At 55.8% G+C, this 19,267-nt stretch overlaps 8 protein-coding genes across 8 annotated transcripts; 5 read left to right on the forward strand and 3 right to left on the reverse strand.

The window, feature by feature from the left end:
* Window positions 1-550: 550 nt before the first annotated feature.
* Window positions 551-2,090, forward strand: N656DRAFT_702481 (aldehyde dehydrogenase; the record flags this gene model as incomplete). The annotated part of the gene is made up of 3 exons (XM_064811027.1): window positions 551-884; window positions 941-1,738; window positions 1,804-2,090. The coding sequence occupies 3 exons, from the start codon at window positions 551-553 to the stop codon at window positions 2,088-2,090; spliced, it is 1,419 nt and encodes a 472-aa protein (XP_064673414.1).
* Window positions 2,091-2,697: 607 nt separating this feature from the next.
* On the reverse strand, window positions 2,698-4,315 carry N656DRAFT_795535 (uncharacterized protein; the record flags this gene model as incomplete). The annotated part of the gene is made up of 6 exons (XM_064817424.1): window positions 2,698-3,160; window positions 3,255-3,350; window positions 3,404-3,521; window positions 3,597-3,749; window positions 3,810-4,044; window positions 4,130-4,315. 6 exons carry the CDS (start codon window positions 4,313-4,315, stop codon window positions 2,698-2,700), a joined length of 1,251 nt encoding a protein of 416 aa, XP_064673415.1.
* Window positions 4,316-6,654: 2,339 nt separating this feature from the next.
* On the forward strand, window positions 6,655-8,189 carry N656DRAFT_703218 (fumarate reductase/succinate dehydrogenase flavoprotein-like protein; the record flags this gene model as incomplete). Its single annotated transcript, XM_064811088.1, has 2 exons — window positions 6,655-6,873; window positions 6,942-8,189. 2 exons carry the CDS (start codon window positions 6,655-6,657, stop codon window positions 8,187-8,189), a joined length of 1,467 nt encoding a protein of 488 aa, XP_064673416.1.
* A 1,525-nt stretch (window positions 8,190-9,714) lies between these two features.
* On the forward strand, window positions 9,715-11,505 carry N656DRAFT_775828 (thiolase-like protein). The gene is made up of 2 exons (XM_064814511.1): window positions 9,715-10,445; window positions 10,503-11,505. The coding sequence occupies exons 1-2, from the start codon at window positions 9,952-9,954 to the stop codon at window positions 11,404-11,406; spliced, it is 1,398 nt and encodes a 465-aa protein (XP_064673417.1). The 5' UTR covers window positions 9,715-9,951; the 3' UTR covers window positions 11,407-11,505.
* N656DRAFT_775829 (uncharacterized protein) lies at window positions 11,175-11,772 on the reverse strand. Its single transcript, XM_064814512.1, has 2 exons — window positions 11,510-11,772; window positions 11,175-11,248 (listed from the first exon to the last, which is right to left on the reverse strand). Exon 1 carries the CDS (start codon window positions 11,715-11,717, stop codon window positions 11,544-11,546), a length of 174 nt encoding a protein of 57 aa, XP_064673418.1. The 5' UTR covers window positions 11,718-11,772; the 3' UTR covers window positions 11,175-11,248; window positions 11,510-11,543.
* Window positions 11,773-12,416: 644 nt separating this feature from the next.
* N656DRAFT_403864 (uncharacterized protein) lies at window positions 12,417-14,815 on the forward strand. The gene is made up of 5 exons (XM_064809540.1): window positions 12,417-12,973; window positions 13,041-13,380; window positions 13,431-13,548; window positions 13,610-13,708; window positions 13,765-14,815. The coding sequence occupies exons 1-5, from the start codon at window positions 12,812-12,814 to the stop codon at window positions 14,732-14,734; spliced, it is 1,689 nt and encodes a 562-aa protein (XP_064673419.1). The 5' UTR covers window positions 12,417-12,811; the 3' UTR covers window positions 14,735-14,815.
* A 597-nt stretch (window positions 14,816-15,412) lies between these two features.
* N656DRAFT_787466 (uncharacterized protein) lies at window positions 15,413-17,970 on the reverse strand (the record flags this gene model as incomplete). Its single annotated transcript, XM_064816610.1, has 2 exons — window positions 15,413-17,463; window positions 17,928-17,970. 2 exons carry the CDS (start codon window positions 17,968-17,970, stop codon window positions 15,413-15,415), a joined length of 2,094 nt encoding a protein of 697 aa, XP_064673420.1.
* Window positions 17,908-19,115, forward strand: N656DRAFT_775833 (37S ribosomal protein S25, mitochondrial). The gene is made up of 2 exons (XM_064814513.1): window positions 17,908-18,486; window positions 18,560-19,115. Exons 1-2 carry the CDS (start codon window positions 18,074-18,076, stop codon window positions 18,894-18,896), a joined length of 750 nt encoding a protein of 249 aa, XP_064673421.1. The 5' UTR covers window positions 17,908-18,073; the 3' UTR covers window positions 18,897-19,115.
* The last annotated feature ends 152 nt before the right edge of the window (window positions 19,116-19,267 follow it).

Here is a 19,267-nt window from a genome sequence, read left to right on the forward strand (position 1 = left end):
TCCGATCAATCCCCTGGTTCGCGGTTTTTGAGACGTTGTGGACCCCACACATTTCCCCAATTCTATCACCCTCTCCTCCTCACGAGATTTCCCTTGCAACCTACCTTCAGCAGCAAAATGATGAAAATGAACCCTACAGTTCACATACAGAAAGTCATGTCGGTGGACTCGTGGAGAAACAGGTCGAGTTGGGGTGCAATATCCATCTGAACTCCGCACCGCGCCAGGCACAAGCATGCGGGAATGCATCCAACTCCCTCCCGGTGCCCCGATATCTACCTTACCCCTCATCCTCGGCATCCAAGACTGCAGAACCACTTTGGCTAAGCCGTGGGAAAATGGCCCCCGGATATTTCGCATTTGCATAAAAGGGATCAAGCAATGCTGCGACAATATGTGCCACGCCATATCTCCTCGACGGCCCCCAACGGCCCAATTCTCTCGATACTTTCTGCCACACATACATAGACAGCCACACAGGGATCGTTGCTGTTGCTGCATCACCTACTATCTACCTCCTTGAATCGCGATCCCCTGAGTCGACGACACAATGCAGCCCAAGTTCTACAACGTCATCAACGATGAGCTGCGCGGCGCCGAAAAGACGCACCAAGTGACCGACCCAAGGACCGAGGAGGAGTTATGGCCATGCCCGACTGCCACAATCGCCGACTTTGAGGATGCCGTCGCCGCCGCCCAGGCCGCCTTCAAGACATGGTCCAGGACCACCGTTGCCGAGCGTCAAGCTCTGCTGGTGAAGATGGCAGACGTCTTTAAGGAGCACGCTGAGGAACTCTCCAGCATTCTGGCGAGAGAGTCGGGAAAATCGAAAATAATGGCCGACATTGACATCCGGGCCAGCATCGCCCAGACACTCTACTACTGTCAGTGAAAACCTCTCAATACATGCCACAATCACCAACTAACAACCCCTGATTAGCCCAAAACGCTCTCCAAGACGAAATCCAGTACGAAGACAACCACGCGAAAGTCGTGGCCACTCACATCCCTCTCGGCGTGGTCTGCGCCATCTGCCCCTGGAACTTCCCTTTAATCCTCAGCAACGTCAAGGTCGTCTCATCCCTCGTAACAGGCAACTGCGTCATCGTCAAACCCTCCCCTTTTACCCCGTACGCCGTCATGAAGTGGGTCGAGCTCAGCCGCGGGATCTTGCCCCCAGGCGTCTTCCAAGTCCTCAACGGCGGCGCCGAGCTCGGCGCACAAATGACTTTGCACCCGGGCGTCGCCAAAATCAGCTTCACGGGCACCATCGCCACCGGAAAACGAGTCATGGCGAGCTGCGCAAAAACACTCAAAAAGGTAACCCTCGAGCTGGCGGGCAACGACGCGTGCATTGTCTGTGCCGACGCCGACCTGGCCAAGACAGTCCCAGCTGTCGCCAGCGGGGGGTTCTTCAATGCCGGCCAGGTCTGCGTCGCGAGCAAGCGGATCTACGTCCACGAGAGCATCTACGACGAGTTCCTTGACAGGCTGGTGCAAGAGGTTGAGCGGTCCTACGCTATTCAGGAGGACCCCGCCGCCCCGAGCCTGTTTGGCCCCGTCTCCAACAAGCTGCAGTTTGACACTGTTAAGGGCATCATTGAAGACTGCAAGAAGAACGGGTACAAGATTGTGACCGGCGGCGAGACGCAGCCTCGCAAAAAGGGGTTCTGGCTGCCCCCGACTATAGTCTCCAACCCGCCTGAGGACTCGATCCTTGTTCAGGAGGAGCAATTCGGTACCACACCCCCTCCCCCCCACAACACCTTGCTTTCCCACCCAAGACTAATATTACTCCACCAGGCCCGATCCTCCCGATCCTATCCTGGACCGACGAAGATGACGTGATTGCCCGCGCGAACCTGGCCAACGCCGGGCTGGGCGCGTCCGTGTATTCATCCGACCTGGCCCAGGCCGAGCGCATCGCCCGGCGGCTCGAGGCCGGCGGGGTGTGGATCAACCATCCCGAACGGCCGAATTTTGGCGCCTTCTTTGGTGGTATCAAGGACAGCGGGTTTGGCGGTGAGATGGGCAGGCAGGGGTTGCTGTCGTATGTGTATACCAAGTGTTTACATTTCAAGAAGGATTGATCCTGGAAAAGGGTGTGAGGGGAAAAGTTGAAGGAGGTGGGGTAACAGGTGGGTTTGTGATGATACTGATACTGGTTGTTCTGTCTGGGCAGGCGTATTTGGGTACTTACCTAGTAAGTGATGATTGGATGGATGCCTTACGGGCATCGGTTCAACACCTACCAGTCCCCGATATATTTAGTTGATGTATTTCAACCCCCTAGTCACAGCAGATGTATGGCACTGCCATGTGGTGGCATTATACTAGAGCTGCAAGCGCGATAGTGTCCGTGCTGACACGGGAACTTGTCCCGAACATTGCCGTTGTGGCGCGAGGCACGGGCTGACGTGCACGGGACGGCTGCTACCCACCTCGGTGCCGCTTACCGAGCCGCAACCTTACCTAGCCATACATACACCAAGCTTGATCACAGGATACCAAAGACAAGGGATCATCTCACCTTGACAGAAGAAAGAAGCTGTCTCGAAAACGGATCAGGAAGTTCAACCCCCCAGTTTAACCCCCTGAACTTGCTGACGGCTCTCAAATTCCAACTTCTTGCACGAGACACCTCAAGCTATTCTACCAATGCTATTCCTACATGACTACCTACGTACCTCTGCCCGTTTATTTATGGGTGTACTGTACAGTGACATCTCTCGTCATCATGATGCCGTGCGGCACCTGTCCTCGGCCCTGCAGTATGATCTCCTCGCTGTTCCCGTCCGAGTGATTCGCGTCGACAACGTCGACCGACGAATGATCCGGCGAAATCACCGTCTTTGACCGCCCTGTCGCATGTACCTTGGTCACCACATGGTGCTCTCCATCGCGGGCAGCGTCCTTGGGGTGCAGCTCATACTCGTCGTCGAGTTGACTCAGCTCCCCGCGCCGCCTGTTCGCGTACTTGCTCCCGATGGTTTGCAGGGCGCCCTGGGAATTGCGGCCGTCGCGCTGTCGGTGGTAGTAGCGGTTATTGGCTCCCGGGCCGTAGGCGTAACCGCCGGTGCTGTCAATTTTGAGGACTCGGCCCACGATGGGCTTGAGGAAGGAGGCGCAGGCGGCGATCAGGCCGAAATTAAACTGGAGACTGTTCACGCAAAGACAGGTCAGCGTTGTTTCTCTGACGAGAGCTGTGTTCGTCCTATGATCAAAGGCTTCTCCCGCCAAAAGATTGAACTTACTTTTCCCAGACATGAACCCAGTACTCGAAGATGTTGTCCAAAGTTCCTCCCGTTGTGTACAAGAATATTGCCTTGAGAACGCCCATCAAGAGGGCACTGGAGATGTCAGCGGCCAGCTCAAGACTGCAGGGAATCGCAACACTGCTTACACGTAACCCAGATTCAGGATTCCAATCACATATAACCGTACTCGGAGTTTCAGCTTCAGGTTCCAGATGATGGGAACCGGCAATGCTCCGAGAACTACATCGGTGAAGATGTTGCATGCTGTGTATCGCCGGTGTTAGTACGGTCTGATGAGGCCGGAATGACTCTTAGACCGGCGGGCAGGTTGATACTCACAAATGTTGAAATACCCGAGACTCAGGAATATATTAAAGTCCGCACACCGAGGATCAAACGGATTCGCCCATTGGAACTCCCACCAGCCCGAATAGGGCTTGCAATAGACAAACACCCAAGTGATGGCTTGGATCGTATAGGCGATGATGAAACCTGCATAGGAATTTTTCAGTCAGTATTGCAGGAGGGAAAGAGACAAAAGGGGTTCAATACCAATCAGGGCGTAAAGCGACCAGCGATACCATTTCAGTTCCCTATTGAGTCGCAGCAAGCTAATGGCCATTGATATCCTCAGCGTTCCCAAACCAACGCCGGCAGAGAAGACAGCCTTCCAGAAGCCAATTCGCTCCAGCTCTATCCGGTCCTCTAGTGAGACGACCTCGGTATGGCGACCCAAGCCATGAGGAACCTGTAGCACCAGGCAGACCCATGCGAAGAGGGCGAAACCCTGGGAAGTGAAGTCAGCCGCTGAAGTTCTGAATTGTGGATAGAAATGGTGGTGATGGCCCAACGGAGACACACACAGCACTTACACAAGCTATGATGCACAATCCATCGTCAATCCCAAAGGATCTCACCATGAAGATGCGGACATAGGTCCGCAGCAACACGAAGCTGAGGGCAATGAAGTGGAAAACACCAACGAGCCCGACAATCCGGCCTGCATTGCTCGCGTTGACGTACTCCGGAGGGAGCTTGGATATGTCGATCGGCTCCATCGTCACGGTGCCTGGCTGGGAAGAAGGGAGGATGACGACGACATGAACATCATTCTTTTCTTCTTTGACATGGCTCTTCCCAGCAGAGGGATCCTCCGGCGGGTTTCAGTTGATTTACATAATGTGTACAAACACATAACCTACCTACACATCCATTTGTAAGTGAAGAGGGATTTTGAAAGAGAGCAGGGGGGGTGTTAGGGTGACAGGCTCAACTTTCAACAAGGATGTCATGCAAGAAAGCAGTGAAAAGCACCTGTTGGTTGGCACTTGCCAAACTTGGGGCTCCGGTATCACGTCTTTCCTACGGTGCTGAGTGGACACCCAGGTTTGGAACCAGATCCTTCGTCCAGGAAAGAGCATCCCTGATGTCTGCTGCCCTTGCAGTTACCTGACTTACCTAAGGTGCCATGCCTCACACCTGCGGCAGCACGGGCTCGCATTGACTGATTCTTGAACGTTATCTCGACGAATTCCCTGCATTATGATGGAGGATTATATTACACTACACGTGTAGATTCGCACGATAGCATCTCAAGACCTTTGGACAGGCATAGAATCACCAGCACTTGAGTAAGTTGAGTTCTTCCACCTACACCCGAACAGGCCGTTCATCTCTCTCGCAAATGAGAAGGACAGGCGCTCCTTCGCTCACTTCGGTTACCTTAACTCTCATACATTACTAACGTTGGGGCGATTGCCCTGGAAACCTGTCGAATCATGACAGGATTGCCTCCCGACCCCCATGGCCACCGGTCCGATCGCTTGGCGGTTCTGGACCTCGGGGTCCCTGCTTGGTTTCGGTTCCGTAGGCCGAAACCAGGGCCGTATCGCGCAACCCATGGATCGGGTTTGCCCGTGCCGGCTGGGCGCCGTGACTCGCAGAGATCGTCATGAATTTCTGCCTCACCTGGATGTTGAGAGATCTCACACTAGGGTAAGCTTCCCCAGATTCCAGTACGTATATATCATGATCTTGTTGTCCATCACTTGCACCTGCTACACGTGGACAAGATTTCAACGATTCATTCAACTCGAGCTCTACTTGGCGAGGTAATTTTCCGCAAATCAAAACTGTTGCGGAGACTGATCCTTTGGCATTACTAGAGGCTTTATTTCCTTCGACTTGCGTTACATCAACCCTTATGGCCAGTTGTTTGATTTTGGAATTTCTACCACAGTAATGCATGTCTCACAAGCTCTACGCTAACAAACAAGGGGTAGCCTGTAGTGTGAAAGCCTCCAGACTGATACCTTCCTGACTTATACGACTAGCGGCCTTGTCTCTTCTCGTGTCAAAGCGTGGTCTCCTTATAAGATTCCAGGGTTGGCAGAGGCGTTTTACTACCTTACCAAGTATCACATTGATATGCTCATCCAAGTTGCCAGGTATGAACAGACCCAAAGCAGCATACATATTCCCTAGACTCGGGCGACCTTGGGAATTGCAGCAGTTCTCTCTCACGAGCCTTGAGGGATTAGGTATGTACTGTACCTGCATATTGCACTCCTGAGAAATCATCCATGATGAGTCCACTTGCTGGGACTTTCATGGAGTTGAAAACTGCTGAATCCTACGTTAAGCTAACGTGGGGTTAGTAACTCGGCCTTTTATGCGACCCTAATCTCCAAGTTGCTTCCGCGTAATCCGCGCCTCCTTGGCACTTAACATCATCAACCGGACGTTACCTGAGGTTACCTAGCCAAGTGTCGCCCACGCTTCGCTGTCTTCCCATTGGGTTGGCAACGCCGGGCCAGGGTCCCGGGCGAAGCCGGTCCAGGCACTACACTTGATCCGTCGACATCCAAATCCTTCGCACTTCAGAAGCTCCGGTTCGCCGGTTCGGGGGTAGAACACCGCAATATGGAACCGGGTTCCCGGATGCGATACATGGATATTTCGCGCTACTTTTTCAATGGCTAAATCCTCATGTGCTAGATAGTCATCCTCTGATTCCTCTGGTAATCAAACTAAGGTGCTTACACAATGCAGGTCAAGGTACCTCCGTACTCTCTGTTGGTTGTTGACTCGATCCACGCGGAACGGTCGCAGCCAACGAAATCACAAGAGATTAAATGGTGCCATCAACAACTGCCGGGCCTCGGTTCCATTCCCATGTTCACGGCAACACGCCACTGTATACCTAGTTGTAGTAGCAACTAGCGTGGTGGTAGGTGGCATCGGTACCGGGAATGTGGAAGACACGGAATGAGTGAAAAGGAGGTGCCCCTTTAAAATCCTTCGTGCTCCTCACCACATCGAGTACAATTTCAGTTCCTTGTCGCCTCGTGGCTTTCTTCTCTAGTTCAACTCACACCTGCATATCGTTACCGCCAAGATGCAACACATCACGCTCGCCGGTGTGACTATAAGTCTTGGCTGCCTCGCGGCCACGGTAGCAGCCTCTCCCCAGAACTACGAGTCGCAGGCCTACTGCAGCCAGACCATTTCGAGGGACGTTGCTGTGATTGGCGGCGGTGCTTCGGGTGCTCACGCCGCAGTCTGGCTCCGTGACAACGGTCACAGTGTCGTTGTTGTAGAGAAGGCCAGCCAACTTGTAAGTCATCCCACGTTGCTCAGTGCAACTTCTGTGGTTATTCGCACCCGCTTACACACCCCTCCCAGGGCGGCCACACCAACTTCTACCATGACCCTGCCACGGGCAAGGACCTCAACGTCGGGGTGCAGGGCTGGATGCAGTACCGGAATTCCTATGACTTCCCGCACCGGATGAACGTGTCGACGGACGGGGCCATGTCCATGACCCCGAACACCAACAACTTCATCAACTACAAGACCGGCAAACCCACCAGCTACACGCCGCCCTCCAATTCGGAAGCGTATGCCGCTTTGCAGAGGTACCTTGCCGTCCTCGAAAGGTACGAGGACATGGTGCTGCCGGGCTTCTTCAAGTTCCCGGACCCGGCCAGCATCCCCGAGGATCTGCTCATGCCGTTCGTGGACTTTGTCAAGAAGTACAACCTCGAGGCGGCGGTACCCACACTGTGGGACGCCACGGCCATGGGGCTGGGCGACACCATGAACGTGCCCACGGTGTGGGTGATGCAGGCGTGCGGCGCGCCCTTTGCCCGCGCCCTGCTGGGCCTGGTCCCCTCGGTGGTCCCGCCCTCGGGCCGCATCTACGACCTGTACGAGGCCGTCGCCAAATTCCTGGGCAAGGACGTGCTGTACTCGAGCACCGTCGTCTCGGCCACCCGTCCGACCAACCTGAAACAAAAGGTTTCTTTGAAGGTCAAGAACAACAAGGGCGCGGTAACCTGCATCGAGGCCAAGCGGCTATTGATTGCCATCGAGCCGACGCCTGAAAACATGGCGCCCTTCAACCTGGACAAGAACGAACAATCCGTCCTGTTCAAGTTCCAGTACCCCACTGTCTACGCCGCCGTGCTGCGGCACCCTTCCCTGCAACCCCTCAACGCCTACTCCAACCGTGTCCCCTCTGCGGCGCAGCAGAACAACACCGAATTCCCTGTAGCCCCCCAGCTGGGCCGCATCGAGTACATTGGCGGCACCGAGGATCTGTTCTTGCTGACTGCCGTCGGCACCGCCAAAGACACGACCGAGAGCATGAAGGACCTTGTCAACAAGCAGGTCAACACCATGATCTGTGCGGGCACGCTTCCGGCAACTGGAAAGGGGAAGAAGGTGGCTTTTCCTATGTTTTCGAACCATGGCAAGATGCATGCCCATGTCTCGGCTGATGAGCTCCGTGGTGGGTTCCTGCAGAAGTTGTATGCCCTGCAGGGGCCCAGGAATACGTGGTACACGGGCGCGGCGTTCTCGGCGGGGTTCTCGACTGTGCTATGGGAGTTCAATAAGGAGTTGTTGCCGAAGGTTGTTGAGGGGTTGTAAGTGTATATACATAGATTTAGGTTTCTTGAGCTGCCAGTGAGGCTTGGGGACTCGAGCTAGAGCCGGCGGCATCTATAGAGCTGCTGCGCTGAGTACAGTACCATATCTTGGTTTAATGCTATAGACTGTATATGCTTCGGTTCAAGACCCGGGCTTAGGGCGGTGAGTGATGGGCGGTGGAAAAGGGGTAGCGTTGATCACGGCATAGAACGTGAAGGTGATCTGCTAAATCCTGTACATGTACTTACCATGTCTTATTGTATCAAACAGGGTCTGGTATCAAACTACTATCGAAATCACGACATCCATTATCCAAGCTTCAGAGGGAGTCATCCTCTAACATGGATTAACATTGATATGTAAGTTGTGGGAATAGAGTTGTAATTCAAAGATGCCATCGAGACATTCCAATCACTGGATATTCCCTGCTCTATCATACGTGACCTACCTAATAACCATGCAAGGTTACAAGGTTCCTAGCTAGGTACTACCTTAGTGGTGCTTACATGTCTACGATTTCCTGCCCTCTAATGAAATACAAAATCATACATCTCATGTTGGAGAGCTACTAGTATGTAGCTGAGGTGTGTAACTTGAAAGTTGAAACTTGACAACCTGTGATACATCCGGCCGCTCCGCTCCGCTCCGCTCCGCCTCCTATCGAGGCAGTTGTCGCTCGCTGCAACTCAGGAGCGTCATAAGAGTGAAAGTCATGAAAAACTATCACCCAGAGGATTCAACGCCAGACCCGTCAAGACAGCCCCTGATGGTACGATCAGCTACAGAGGTACTACTACTAGTACCTAGTAGTACTAGCTGGTGTACAAGTCATAACTCGAGCGGTTCAAGTTGAGGACGAGGATCTAGACTCAGCAGTGACGGTACAATACCTTACAGATATTTCTTGGCTCTGCTCAGGTAGGGAGCTTGCTCACAAGTCACAGCACCGATGTAGCCAAGTATAGCCCAGACACTAAACTGTCAGTATTGAGAACAGCGGATGAAGTGTGGTTGCGGACCTGTAAATACATAGGGATCGGAGAGTACTAGTGCCAAGGTACTTATGACCCGGTCGTGTTGAATGTACAGTACACTCACATGTGCACTCGTACCGAGGTCCTATAACAGGAGTTGAATTCAAGATCCTCAAGTCCAAGTTGCTATGTAGTATCCCAACAATGTATCTTCTGGATCGGGCCCGCCAGCACACATCATCACTCCTAGCCGTCGCCTCCCATTTGGCCTTGATTGGTTCGTCGGAAGCTCCTGAGCCCCTATCAGCCAAACTTGGATCCCAGTTCTGATGCTAAGTGGACAGCTTCGCTTATTGAGTTTGGCTGCTTGGCAAGCTCTCTCTCTCTCTTCGCAGTACTTAAGTAGGAGTATGCAGAGCAGAATTCCGTTGCAGCCTAGGCTCGGAGGAACGGGTTTCCATGACCCGAACATACAGTACAGTCAACGGTGATACAATTTTGCATTCCCATTCTGGATAGCCCGAATCCCGTGTGAGTGGCAAGGCCTTGCAACCTACCTCGGCACATCCGTCCCACCCCGCATCCGGGGACCGGGCCATCCGCATAAGCGTCGGTAACAAACGCGGGGAAGAGCAAGGGTTACCTTACATACCTTATGCTTCGACTTGGACACTTGAGAACCTCATGGATGAAGTGACCTTGATTCTCCTCTTTCCTCCTCCATAGCCGTACCTCATCTTAGACTTACACCCACCACCGCATCTTAGTATCTCACAAAACCCGCCATCATGCCCCCCAGACAAAAACAGCCATGCTACGTCCTCGGCGTGGGCATGACCAAGTTCATCAAGCCGCGGGGCAAGGTCGACTACACCGAGCTGGGCTACGAGGCCGGGATCAAGGCCATGCTCGACGCACAAATCACGTACGACGACGTGGAGCAGGGCATCGCCTGCTACTGCTACGGCGACTCGACCTGCGGGCAGCGCGTGTTCTACCAGTTTGGCATGACGGGAATCCCCATCTTCAACGTCAACAACAACTGCTCGACCGGGTCGACCGGCCTGGCCATGGCGCGCAACACCATCTCGGCCGGCGCCGCCGACTGCATCCTCGTCGTCGGCTTCGAGAAGATGATGCCCGGCAGTTTGCAAGGGTTCTTCAACGACCGCGAGAACCCGATAGGGACTACCTATGCTATGATGGCCAAGACACGAGGCTTGACCAAGGCGCCTGGGGCGGCGCAGTTGTTTGGTAACGCCGGCCGGGAGTACATGGAGAAGTAAGTGGGAGATGCCCTACCTAGCATGACATGGCTTGAGGCTCACCATGTGCCCAGGTACGGCGCCAAACCGGAGGACTTTGCCGAAATAGCGCGCATCAACCACGCGCACTCAGTCAACAACCCCTATTCCCAGTTCCAAGACGTCTACACCCTCGAGCAGATCATGTCCTCGCCTACAATCCACTCACCGCTCACCAAACTGCAGTGCTGCCCGACATCAGACGGCGGCGCGGCGGCCGTGCTCGTGTCGCAGGCCTTCCTCGACGCACGCCCCCACCTCAAAGACCAAGCCGTGCTGATCGCGGGGCAGAGCATGACGACCGACGGGCCGAGCCTGTTCTCGCGGAGCGCGATTGACCTAGTGGGGCGGGAGATGACGCAGACGGCGGCGCGGGCGGCCATGGCCGAGGCGGGCGTGACGTCGCCCGACCATTTCGCCGTATGCGAGCTGCACGACTGCTTCAGCGCAAACGAGATGGTGCTCCTCGACGCGCTGGGCCTGTCCGATGAGCAGGGTAAAGCGCATGAGTTGGTCCGCCGGGGAGGGATTACGTATGGTGACAATATGAAGGTGCTCGTCAACCCCAGCGGCGGGCTCATCTCAAAGGGCCACCCGCTCGGCGCCACGGGTATTGCGCAGTGTGCGGAGCTCGTGTGGCATCTGAGGGGTTGGGCGAATAACCGCGCGGTGCCGCGGACTAAGTACGCGCTGCAGCATAATTTGGGGCTGGGGGGTGCGGCTGTGGTGACGGTTTATCGGAGGGCGGATGGTAAGGAGGCGAATGTTCTTGAGTCGGAGGCTGTTGGGAGGGTTAATAAGCTGGAATACAATCCCGCTGTCGAGGCGAGGGGCTTTACGCCCGAGCAGGCCAGGGCTGTGAGGAGCAGGGACAAGGTCAATGACTTTGCCATGACGGCCACGCTGCCCATGCTGAAGGCAGCTCAGGCGAGGGTGTAGGTGACGGCAGGTGTAGGGATAGGTTCCAGTTGTAATATTGTATGTATGATATGCAGCGGCAGCTAGTAACTGATGAACGAAGATTATGGCGATTTGGACTCACGTAAATCTCTCCTGTTCGAATAAGGTAGCACTGCTTACACGTATGTTATTGTGTATGGTGTGCTCGCCTTGCCTCCTTCCGCTCTAGAAGCATCATCTGAGACGGGGCAGTCTAAAAGAAGAATCTGCAAAAGGAAAGTTCGGTCAATGCCTTGTCGTTTAAAACACGGTCGCGTCGATGATTCCCAGATGTCGAGGAAGGTGGACATCCGGCTTGGCAATGCTCTTTCCACTGTGGTGGTAACTAGTCCGTGCAGTGTCACAAGTTGTTCCACGAAGCTTCGGAAGCTTCGATCGGGCTGATCACGCACTTGCTTTTTCCCCGGGGTAGGCGGGTGCAGCCCTGCTAGAATCATGCGGCAATTCATGAATTTCTGCCGGTTTCCCATTGGTCCTTGAAGCACGATAACTCCAGCAAAACTCGAGATTCCCAATTGTGAGGAGACCGTTGACCATCCTCCCATCCTCAACTCCTGACTGACCCCCATCACACTCCGGACAACGTCAGAGTCAAGATTGCGCTCTCTCTGCCCTTCCCTCTCTGGACTTACAACAATAGAAGTTGGTCGATCAATATCACCCCACGTTTCACAGCCCTTTGTCCCAAATGGCACTTGTTTACCCTCCTGTTGGTGCCATCGAGCGCATGAACCAGAATATTTACACGGACCTCCCGTCTCTTGCCCTACCTTGACAAGTCACTGGGGTTCCAGCCTGGTTTGGTGGCTGCTTGTCAACATCAGAAGTTCCCGTGCGTCTATTAGCCTATTTCTCATCGGATCGTCCTTTCTTGGGCTGATGTCGGCTTCAAGATGTATCGTCCTTGTGGTCGAGGTAGTCCCTTGGCCTTGCAATAGGCATCGGGTGATGGTCGTTCTCTGATTTCAATCCATCAAGATCATACAGGAACAGTGTAGTAAAGGTAGGACCAGCTGTGAGAGCGGGCGTCTACCCCCACGCCGTCACTCAGTGGCTACATGTCATCCCCAACATGGCCCTGGAACCAGAGCTGCTTGGACCTGACAGGAATCCCTCACTGGTTTCGGACACTCTCCGATCGACCGTTCTGGCTGCTCGCCTTCTTTTAGCCACACGTTTCGGCTAGGCCGTCCCCCCAACTTCAGGTTCCGCTGTTAGTTTGGTGTCGTTTCCGACTTGTCGCTTAAAACTCTCCGACAGGAGCTCTCCACTTAGCCTTCCCGTTTTCTGTCCTGTTTATTCTTCCTTCTCACCTGTGACCCGGTATCATGCGGCTTCGACGGGTCTCGACTCTCAAGGCTGTAGTGCGCCTGCTCCACTAACCATGGCTGCTAACACAGCCGACCTCTCTGGAGGGCCGGTCCTTCTCTCCTTCTCCCTCGCCACGGGGAGCTTCGCCCTGTCGACCACCTTTGTCCGCTTCTGCGTCCGCGCGGGCATGCAAAGCGGTTTCTGGGCTGATGATTATGCCAGCGCGGCTGCCACAGTGAGTTGCCGCCTCAAGGACGCGAGGTGACAGTCCCAGGATGTTCTGACTCGGGCTTTGCGGACAGGTGGTAGCGTTAGTAGGGATTATCTTTGGCATCTTCGAGAGCACTGCGTCGGACCCGGCGCGGGCCTTGGAATTTGATGTGCTGGGACAGCCGTGGTACCTGATGAGCGTTACCCTCAGCAAAACTTCGATACTTCTCTTCTTCATGAGCAGCCTCGGGCGAGGGCGGCAATGGACCATTCTGCTGGGCGCTCTTATTATCATCATGGCTGCCGTTAATCTTGCCTTTTGGTTGACGGTACACCTCCAGTGCCGACCGTTGGAGAAGCTGTGGAAGCCCTCGGTCGAGGGGGAATGTTGGGATCCATCCGTACAGCTTAGTTTTGGGTACTTCCAAGGCGGTTAGTCCTTGCCCAGGAACTGGATGGAAGCTCTGACTGACGGTAACCAGCATTTTCGGTGTTTTCATGGCTCTTTCTTGCTCTTTTTTCCACCTTAATAGTACGAAACCGCACTCGTCACGGCGAGAAATCCTGGCCGTTCTACATCACGACCGTCCTGAGCTTTGCGTAAGTCTGCTGGACTCCCCCTTTCAGGTTTCCTCACACGCGACTAATTGCCGCCCAACAGCGCCGGGATTTTCTCCATAGTCCGCACCGCACAGAGCTCCCAAACGAGCGGCTCAAGCGTTTACACGATCCATTACTTTTACATGAGTCTCATGGCCAAGTGTGTCCTCTTTTGCCCCTTCCCTTTTCCCCGACCCTTGCTCACCGCTACCGTAGCCTAGAACAAAACCTCGGCCTCATGGCGGCCAACGTCCTCGTCCTCGGGCCCCTCTTCTCCTCAGCCACACGCTCCTCTTCCCGCCGCAGCAACCGCAGCCGCAACCGCAGCCGCAAAACCCCTCGTGATCCTTACGCTTCGTCATCCTCGGCGGGCAGCTCCCGCTCCCGCAAACAGGCCGCCGCCAGAGCCAAAACACCCAGCCGTGCCGGAAGCACCCAGAGCATCACGCGTGCCTCTTCCCGGGCCAGCTCCACCCGTGAAGGGGCGAGGGAGCTGGCGTTGGAGGAGAAGGATATTGCTTCCTCGAGACGCGGTGTGAGTGGAGGATCGGAACTGATCACCCAGGGGGGCAGTGACCACTATCATCGCCAAAATTACAATCATGGGACGAGGTATGAGGAAGACGATGACGGAGCTGATACTGGGGAGTATGACCTGGGCGAACCTCGGCACCGGCGAAAGGACGGCGATCACGAGCACAGTTCTGGGGTTGGTCACGGTGGCGACGGGAATGAAAGTGACAGCGACATGTCTGATGACGAAGATGGTGATGTTAATGCTGGCGACATCGACCTGGAAGCCTGGCCCAGGGGCATCATCAAGACAGTCAGCGTCGAGGTGGTCGAGGAGATCAACCCGGACTATGTCCCTCCTGCCCAGCACGCTAGCGGTAACAACAACAACAACAACAACAAGACTGCTTCCATTATTGCTACCGGACTTGGCGCAGGGGCAGGGGCAGGAGCGGGAAGGACTGGGAGGAGCAGTGTGCTTATCGGCCCGTCGTCGTCGGGGCTTGTGTCCCAGCGTGTGGCGGGTGGTGGGGGTGGTGGTGGCGGTGCTCAGGAAGGTGGTGTGACTGTAGGTGGTGGTGGTGGGAGAACCGGCAGGACGAGCGCTGCCGCTGCTGCTGCCGCTGCTGAGCAGGATTGGGAGGCCATGTTGAGGCTTGGGCCGACGAGGTGAACTCTTACCCTTTCTTTTCAGTTTCCTTCTTTCGTCATTTCCTCCCTACTGTTTGCTTCCTTTCAAGGTTCTGTGCCTGTTCAGCGCTAGGTGTTGGGGTTGGGATCTGTCGTTTAGATCCACCTTGGACGTTTCGCAGAGGTTATGGGAACAGGCGCTGGATGGACTCAATCTTTTTTTTGCTGGCCATCTTGAGTTGGGACATGTTGGCGTTGGAAGAGCGGCCGGACATACATGTCGGCGATGGGCGTTTCCTTCTGTCATTCCTTGCCTTGCTCCTTGTGTCGGCAGGATCTGTGTTGATGGTCCCTACGCGTGATAGACGATACCCGTGTACGATTAGGATGATTTTTGTTTGTTCTTGGTTTGCAAGGAGGGTTGATGAATACATAGACGTTGGGGATGGAGTTCATATTTCCACTTCATGTTGTTCTCGATCGCAGAACTGTTGATTTTGACCCTAACCGCCGCCCATTTGTATACCTGTCCATCATGCAGCACCCTATTGACTGTACTATATAACTCTATTATACAACCGGCATGCCATGCCCATGCCATGTGTGTGCCATGCCGAATCCCGTTCCAATACATGTGGGTAATCACCGACAACACGTGATCCCAACCCCTATGCCAGCCCATATGGTCCGGTCAGGTAACTTTACCTAGGTAAGAAACCTCTCATCGTTTACCTCCCCCTCTCGCATTCCCATACCCATAACCCCTCCCAGTCCCAGTCCCATACGCACCCCTTCCAGCTCCAAAGCCACTAACAACCCCGCTCGTCCTCAAAAAATCCGCCATGAATTGCTCCTCCGCAAACCCCAACCTCCACCTCGCCTTCAACTCCTCATACACATCCAACACCCTTCCCCCCCCCGTACCCGAACACCTCGCAAAAGCCCGCAGCGCCCAAATAGCAAGCCACGTCTTGACCTCGATCTGCTGCTGCTGTCCCCCACCATTGCCGGAATTGGGGAGGTTGTTGTCTCGGTCGAGCGCAGACAAGAGCGCGTTCCAGATCCCCTCGAGCCGCTGTGCGCTCCACGCAGACCCTTCGTACCCGCCATGTCGGGCGAAGCCTTTGAAGAGGGCTAGGAAGATGGCGCCGTGGAGGGGGATGCGGAAGAGTTTCATGTCGTCGAGGTACATGGCTACTTTGGCCAGGTCGCCGCGGTCTACGCCGTAGTGGTTTACGAGGATCCGGTAGGTCTGGAGGTCCGGGGCGAGGAGGGTGACGCTTTGGAAGTTGGGTCTTCCCAGGGGGGTTTTCTTGCTGGTGGTGGTGGGTGAGGGCTTGGGGTTGGCGTTGGCGTTGGTATTGTAGCCGCCGTGGCGACGGCGCAGCTTGCCAAACATAAGCAAAGCGGTGGTGATGGCCCGGTTAGTGCTGGGCGTGCGCACAGGAATATCAGGGGCGTCGGCGGCGGTGCTGAGGGCCTTCATGCGCTCGTAGAGGCGCTCGGCGGTGGCCTCCTCCCCCGCGCGCAGCAGGCCCGAGAGCATGGCGTTGAGCGGCACCGTGTCGATGACTTCGCCCGCGAGGATCATCTCGCGGTAGGCGGCGCGCATGCCCGACGTGTCGAGCTTGAGGCCGAAGAAGTGAATCAGGCTGGTGTAGTGGTACCGGTTGTAGCGGTGTCCGCGCGCGGCCATTTCGCGGTAGATCATCTCGGCGAGAGTAAAATTGCCCGACTTGGACGCCACGTCGAACAGGATGTTGAAGGTCACGTCGGTGGCCATGACGCCCGCCTCGCACTCCATCTCGCGCCACTGCTTGAGCGCCGTCTCGGTCTCGGCCTCGGACACCACGCCGACGTATTTGCTGGCGAAGGCGATGGCCGAGTTCCACTCGGCGCTGGTCAGGGGAATGCCCATGTTTTTGACGTCGGCGATGGCGGCGAAGTAGCGCAGCATGGATTTGGAATCCCGCTTCTCGGGCTGGCCGAGGGCTTTGAGTAGGTGGTGGCGGAGCCTGCCGTGGATGTACAGCATGCGCGGCTCGGGAAGGCGTTGGTATATCTCATAGATGTCGTCGAGGTCGACCTTGTGCGGGCTTCTTAGGCGGTTAAGCACGGCGAAGCGGAGCTCCCAGAGCGTCTTTTGCTCCTCTTCGCCGGCCTGGATCACCTGGTCGACGGATGGGTAGTCGACATCCTCCTTGGTTCGCGCAAGCCAGACTTTGGGTACGTCGGGGGGAGCATAGCCGCGCATGTATGGATCGCGGACGAGCTGGAGATAATCGTCGACGGGGCCGATTTCTTCGCCATCGTAGGGGTCGACGAGAGCGAGCAGCTCTTCTTCGGTGAGGGTGTCTCGCTTCTTCGATTCATTCTTTGGTGGATGGGCGCCCTCTGCATTGGGAGGATCGTCGTCAGTATCTGGTGCCTGCTCGGTAGCCGTAGCAGTAGCCGTGGCCGTGTGGTTTCCGCGGATGTGAGGCAAGGAGGGCCCCGGCAAGCTGCCAAATTGGATGCTAGATGTTCGGGGACCAGGAGCGGTCCCCGTCCCCGCCAGAGATCGCGGACATGTGGCAATGCTTTGTCTGCTTTGTACGGACGCGCAGCCGAAGTGGGAGCTCGACGCAGACCCTCCACCATAGCTATGAAAGCAGGGCGGAAATGCCGCGGCGGCGGCAGACCAGTTCGACGACAGGGACGACAGGGACGACAGGGACGGGCGGTGCAAGGAGAGAATGGCGCCGCATATCGACCCGTCAATTCGGCTAGAGACTCTCATGAGCTGTCGTCAAACATGATGGCCTGCCGACAGCCCAGCCTGGTGCCCCGGGTTTTGCGGTGTGTTTGCGCGGTTCAGGGGCGGCGCTATCGGAGAGCGCTGCGGTCGGTTCGGCCAGGTTGAAGATGAAAAAGTCAAGTTTGATGCTTATCGCAACCGCGAGTCTATCAATTCACTGTGCCGGGCTTCCGTAGCACAGTGACAGGGGCTGCAGGGGCCACCTGCCGCCAACTTCAGCGCCAAGCGCAGCGAGAAGTGCAAGCTCGGGCCCCACTTTGGCTCGGGGGTCCCTAAAATTTACCGCGACTTGATTCACAAGATTTTGGGACATGGAAGAAGCCGTAGCTTGAAGCTCCACCTTGCAATTGACGACGACCATCTGCAGTCTTGAACGACAGTCCAGGAGGTTCACAGAGAGCAACTATCCCGATGGTTGGGATCTGAGTTCCCCACTTACAATCCCCAACCAGCCCACCGCGAGGGCTACCGACCAAATCCATCCCCTTGACTGACCCCGCGACCTTTCCACAGTAGCCCACCCGAGGACGGAGAGAGCGAGAGAGAGACGGAGGGGGAAAAGAACACACACAAAAACAACCCAAAATGGGCAAAGCACCCCGCGCCTTCCTCGCCCAGCGCGTCTACCAAACCGCCGAATGGCGGATCCGAGCCAACGTCACCTCCCCCCGAGTCCCCGGTTCCAAATTCGTGCCCGCACCCGCAGCATGGGTCGAAGCGGTACGCTTGATCCCGCCCGCCGAGATCCTGACCCGAACCTACCCCGTGCAGCACACACCCCCAAAGGAGATACGGCGCGGCGGGCGCGTGGCTCCCGGCCTGTACCGCCCGACACGCATCGTGCACCCAGAGGACCGCCTGCGCCAGGAGTTTTTCCGCGACCACCCCTGGGAGCTGGCGCGGCCGCGGCTGGTGCTTGAGCTTGACGGCCAGGATGCGAGAGACAGGGATTGGAGTAAGGGATTGGTCCAGCCGGGGATGGCGCTTAGTGGTGAGAGGTGGGTTCTCTCCATTTTTCCCGGCTCTCCATTTGTGTTGTCTGCTCACAGGACTTGTTAAAAACAAAAACAGCGTCGTCCAGCGCTGGCTGTGGCTCATGGAGGCCAAGGGGCTGCCCAAGAAGCAGGCGTACGACGTGGCGCGCAAGGAGTTTTACAAGCTGCGGCAGCAGGAGGAGATTGAGCGGCGGGTGGCCGTCGAGGAGGCGCGCATGTACGGCGGGTATTTCGGCATGAGCGATCTGCAGGTCGGCATGCAGCTCGAGGACGAGACGTACGAGAGCTGGAAGAAGTGGGCCGCTGAGGAGATCGCCAAGAGGGATGCTGAGCATGACTCGCTTTACAGCTCACCCGTGGATACGGAGGCTGCTGAGGATATCGATGTGGAGGAGGTGGCTGCTGCTGTATAAGGAAGGGCAGCGTTGGGGGGAGGATGAAATCTGGTCTTGCGGTCTGTCTGGCCGACTGACTTGGGCTGAACTGGGAGGGGCGGCAGCGCCCTCTCGTGTATCATATATAAAACTGTGTTTACGGTAGATCAGGGGCCATGTACTGTACACAATTCAGGGTTTCTATAAGCTGACTTTCAGATGGGTTTCTTTCTAGTATGGAGCGGGGATTCTAGACCTTTTCATCCATCTTCAAGCATAATCTGACCGAATTAGGCCAGAAGCACGTTCAAACGTCCAGCTGGCGTCCATACGCCCGGACACCCGCAAACCCCCTCCCTCCCTCCTAATTCTCACGCCCAGAAAGAAGGAACGCCCCTCTACCAGGCATC

The sequence above is a fragment of the Canariomyces notabilis genome, assembly GCF_033297395.1.
Source record: "Canariomyces notabilis strain CBS 508.74 unplaced genomic scaffold N656scaffold_3, whole genome shotgun sequence".
In the NCBI taxonomy this organism is placed as follows: domain Eukaryota; kingdom Fungi; phylum Ascomycota; class Sordariomycetes; order Sordariales; family Chaetomiaceae; genus Canariomyces; species Canariomyces notabilis.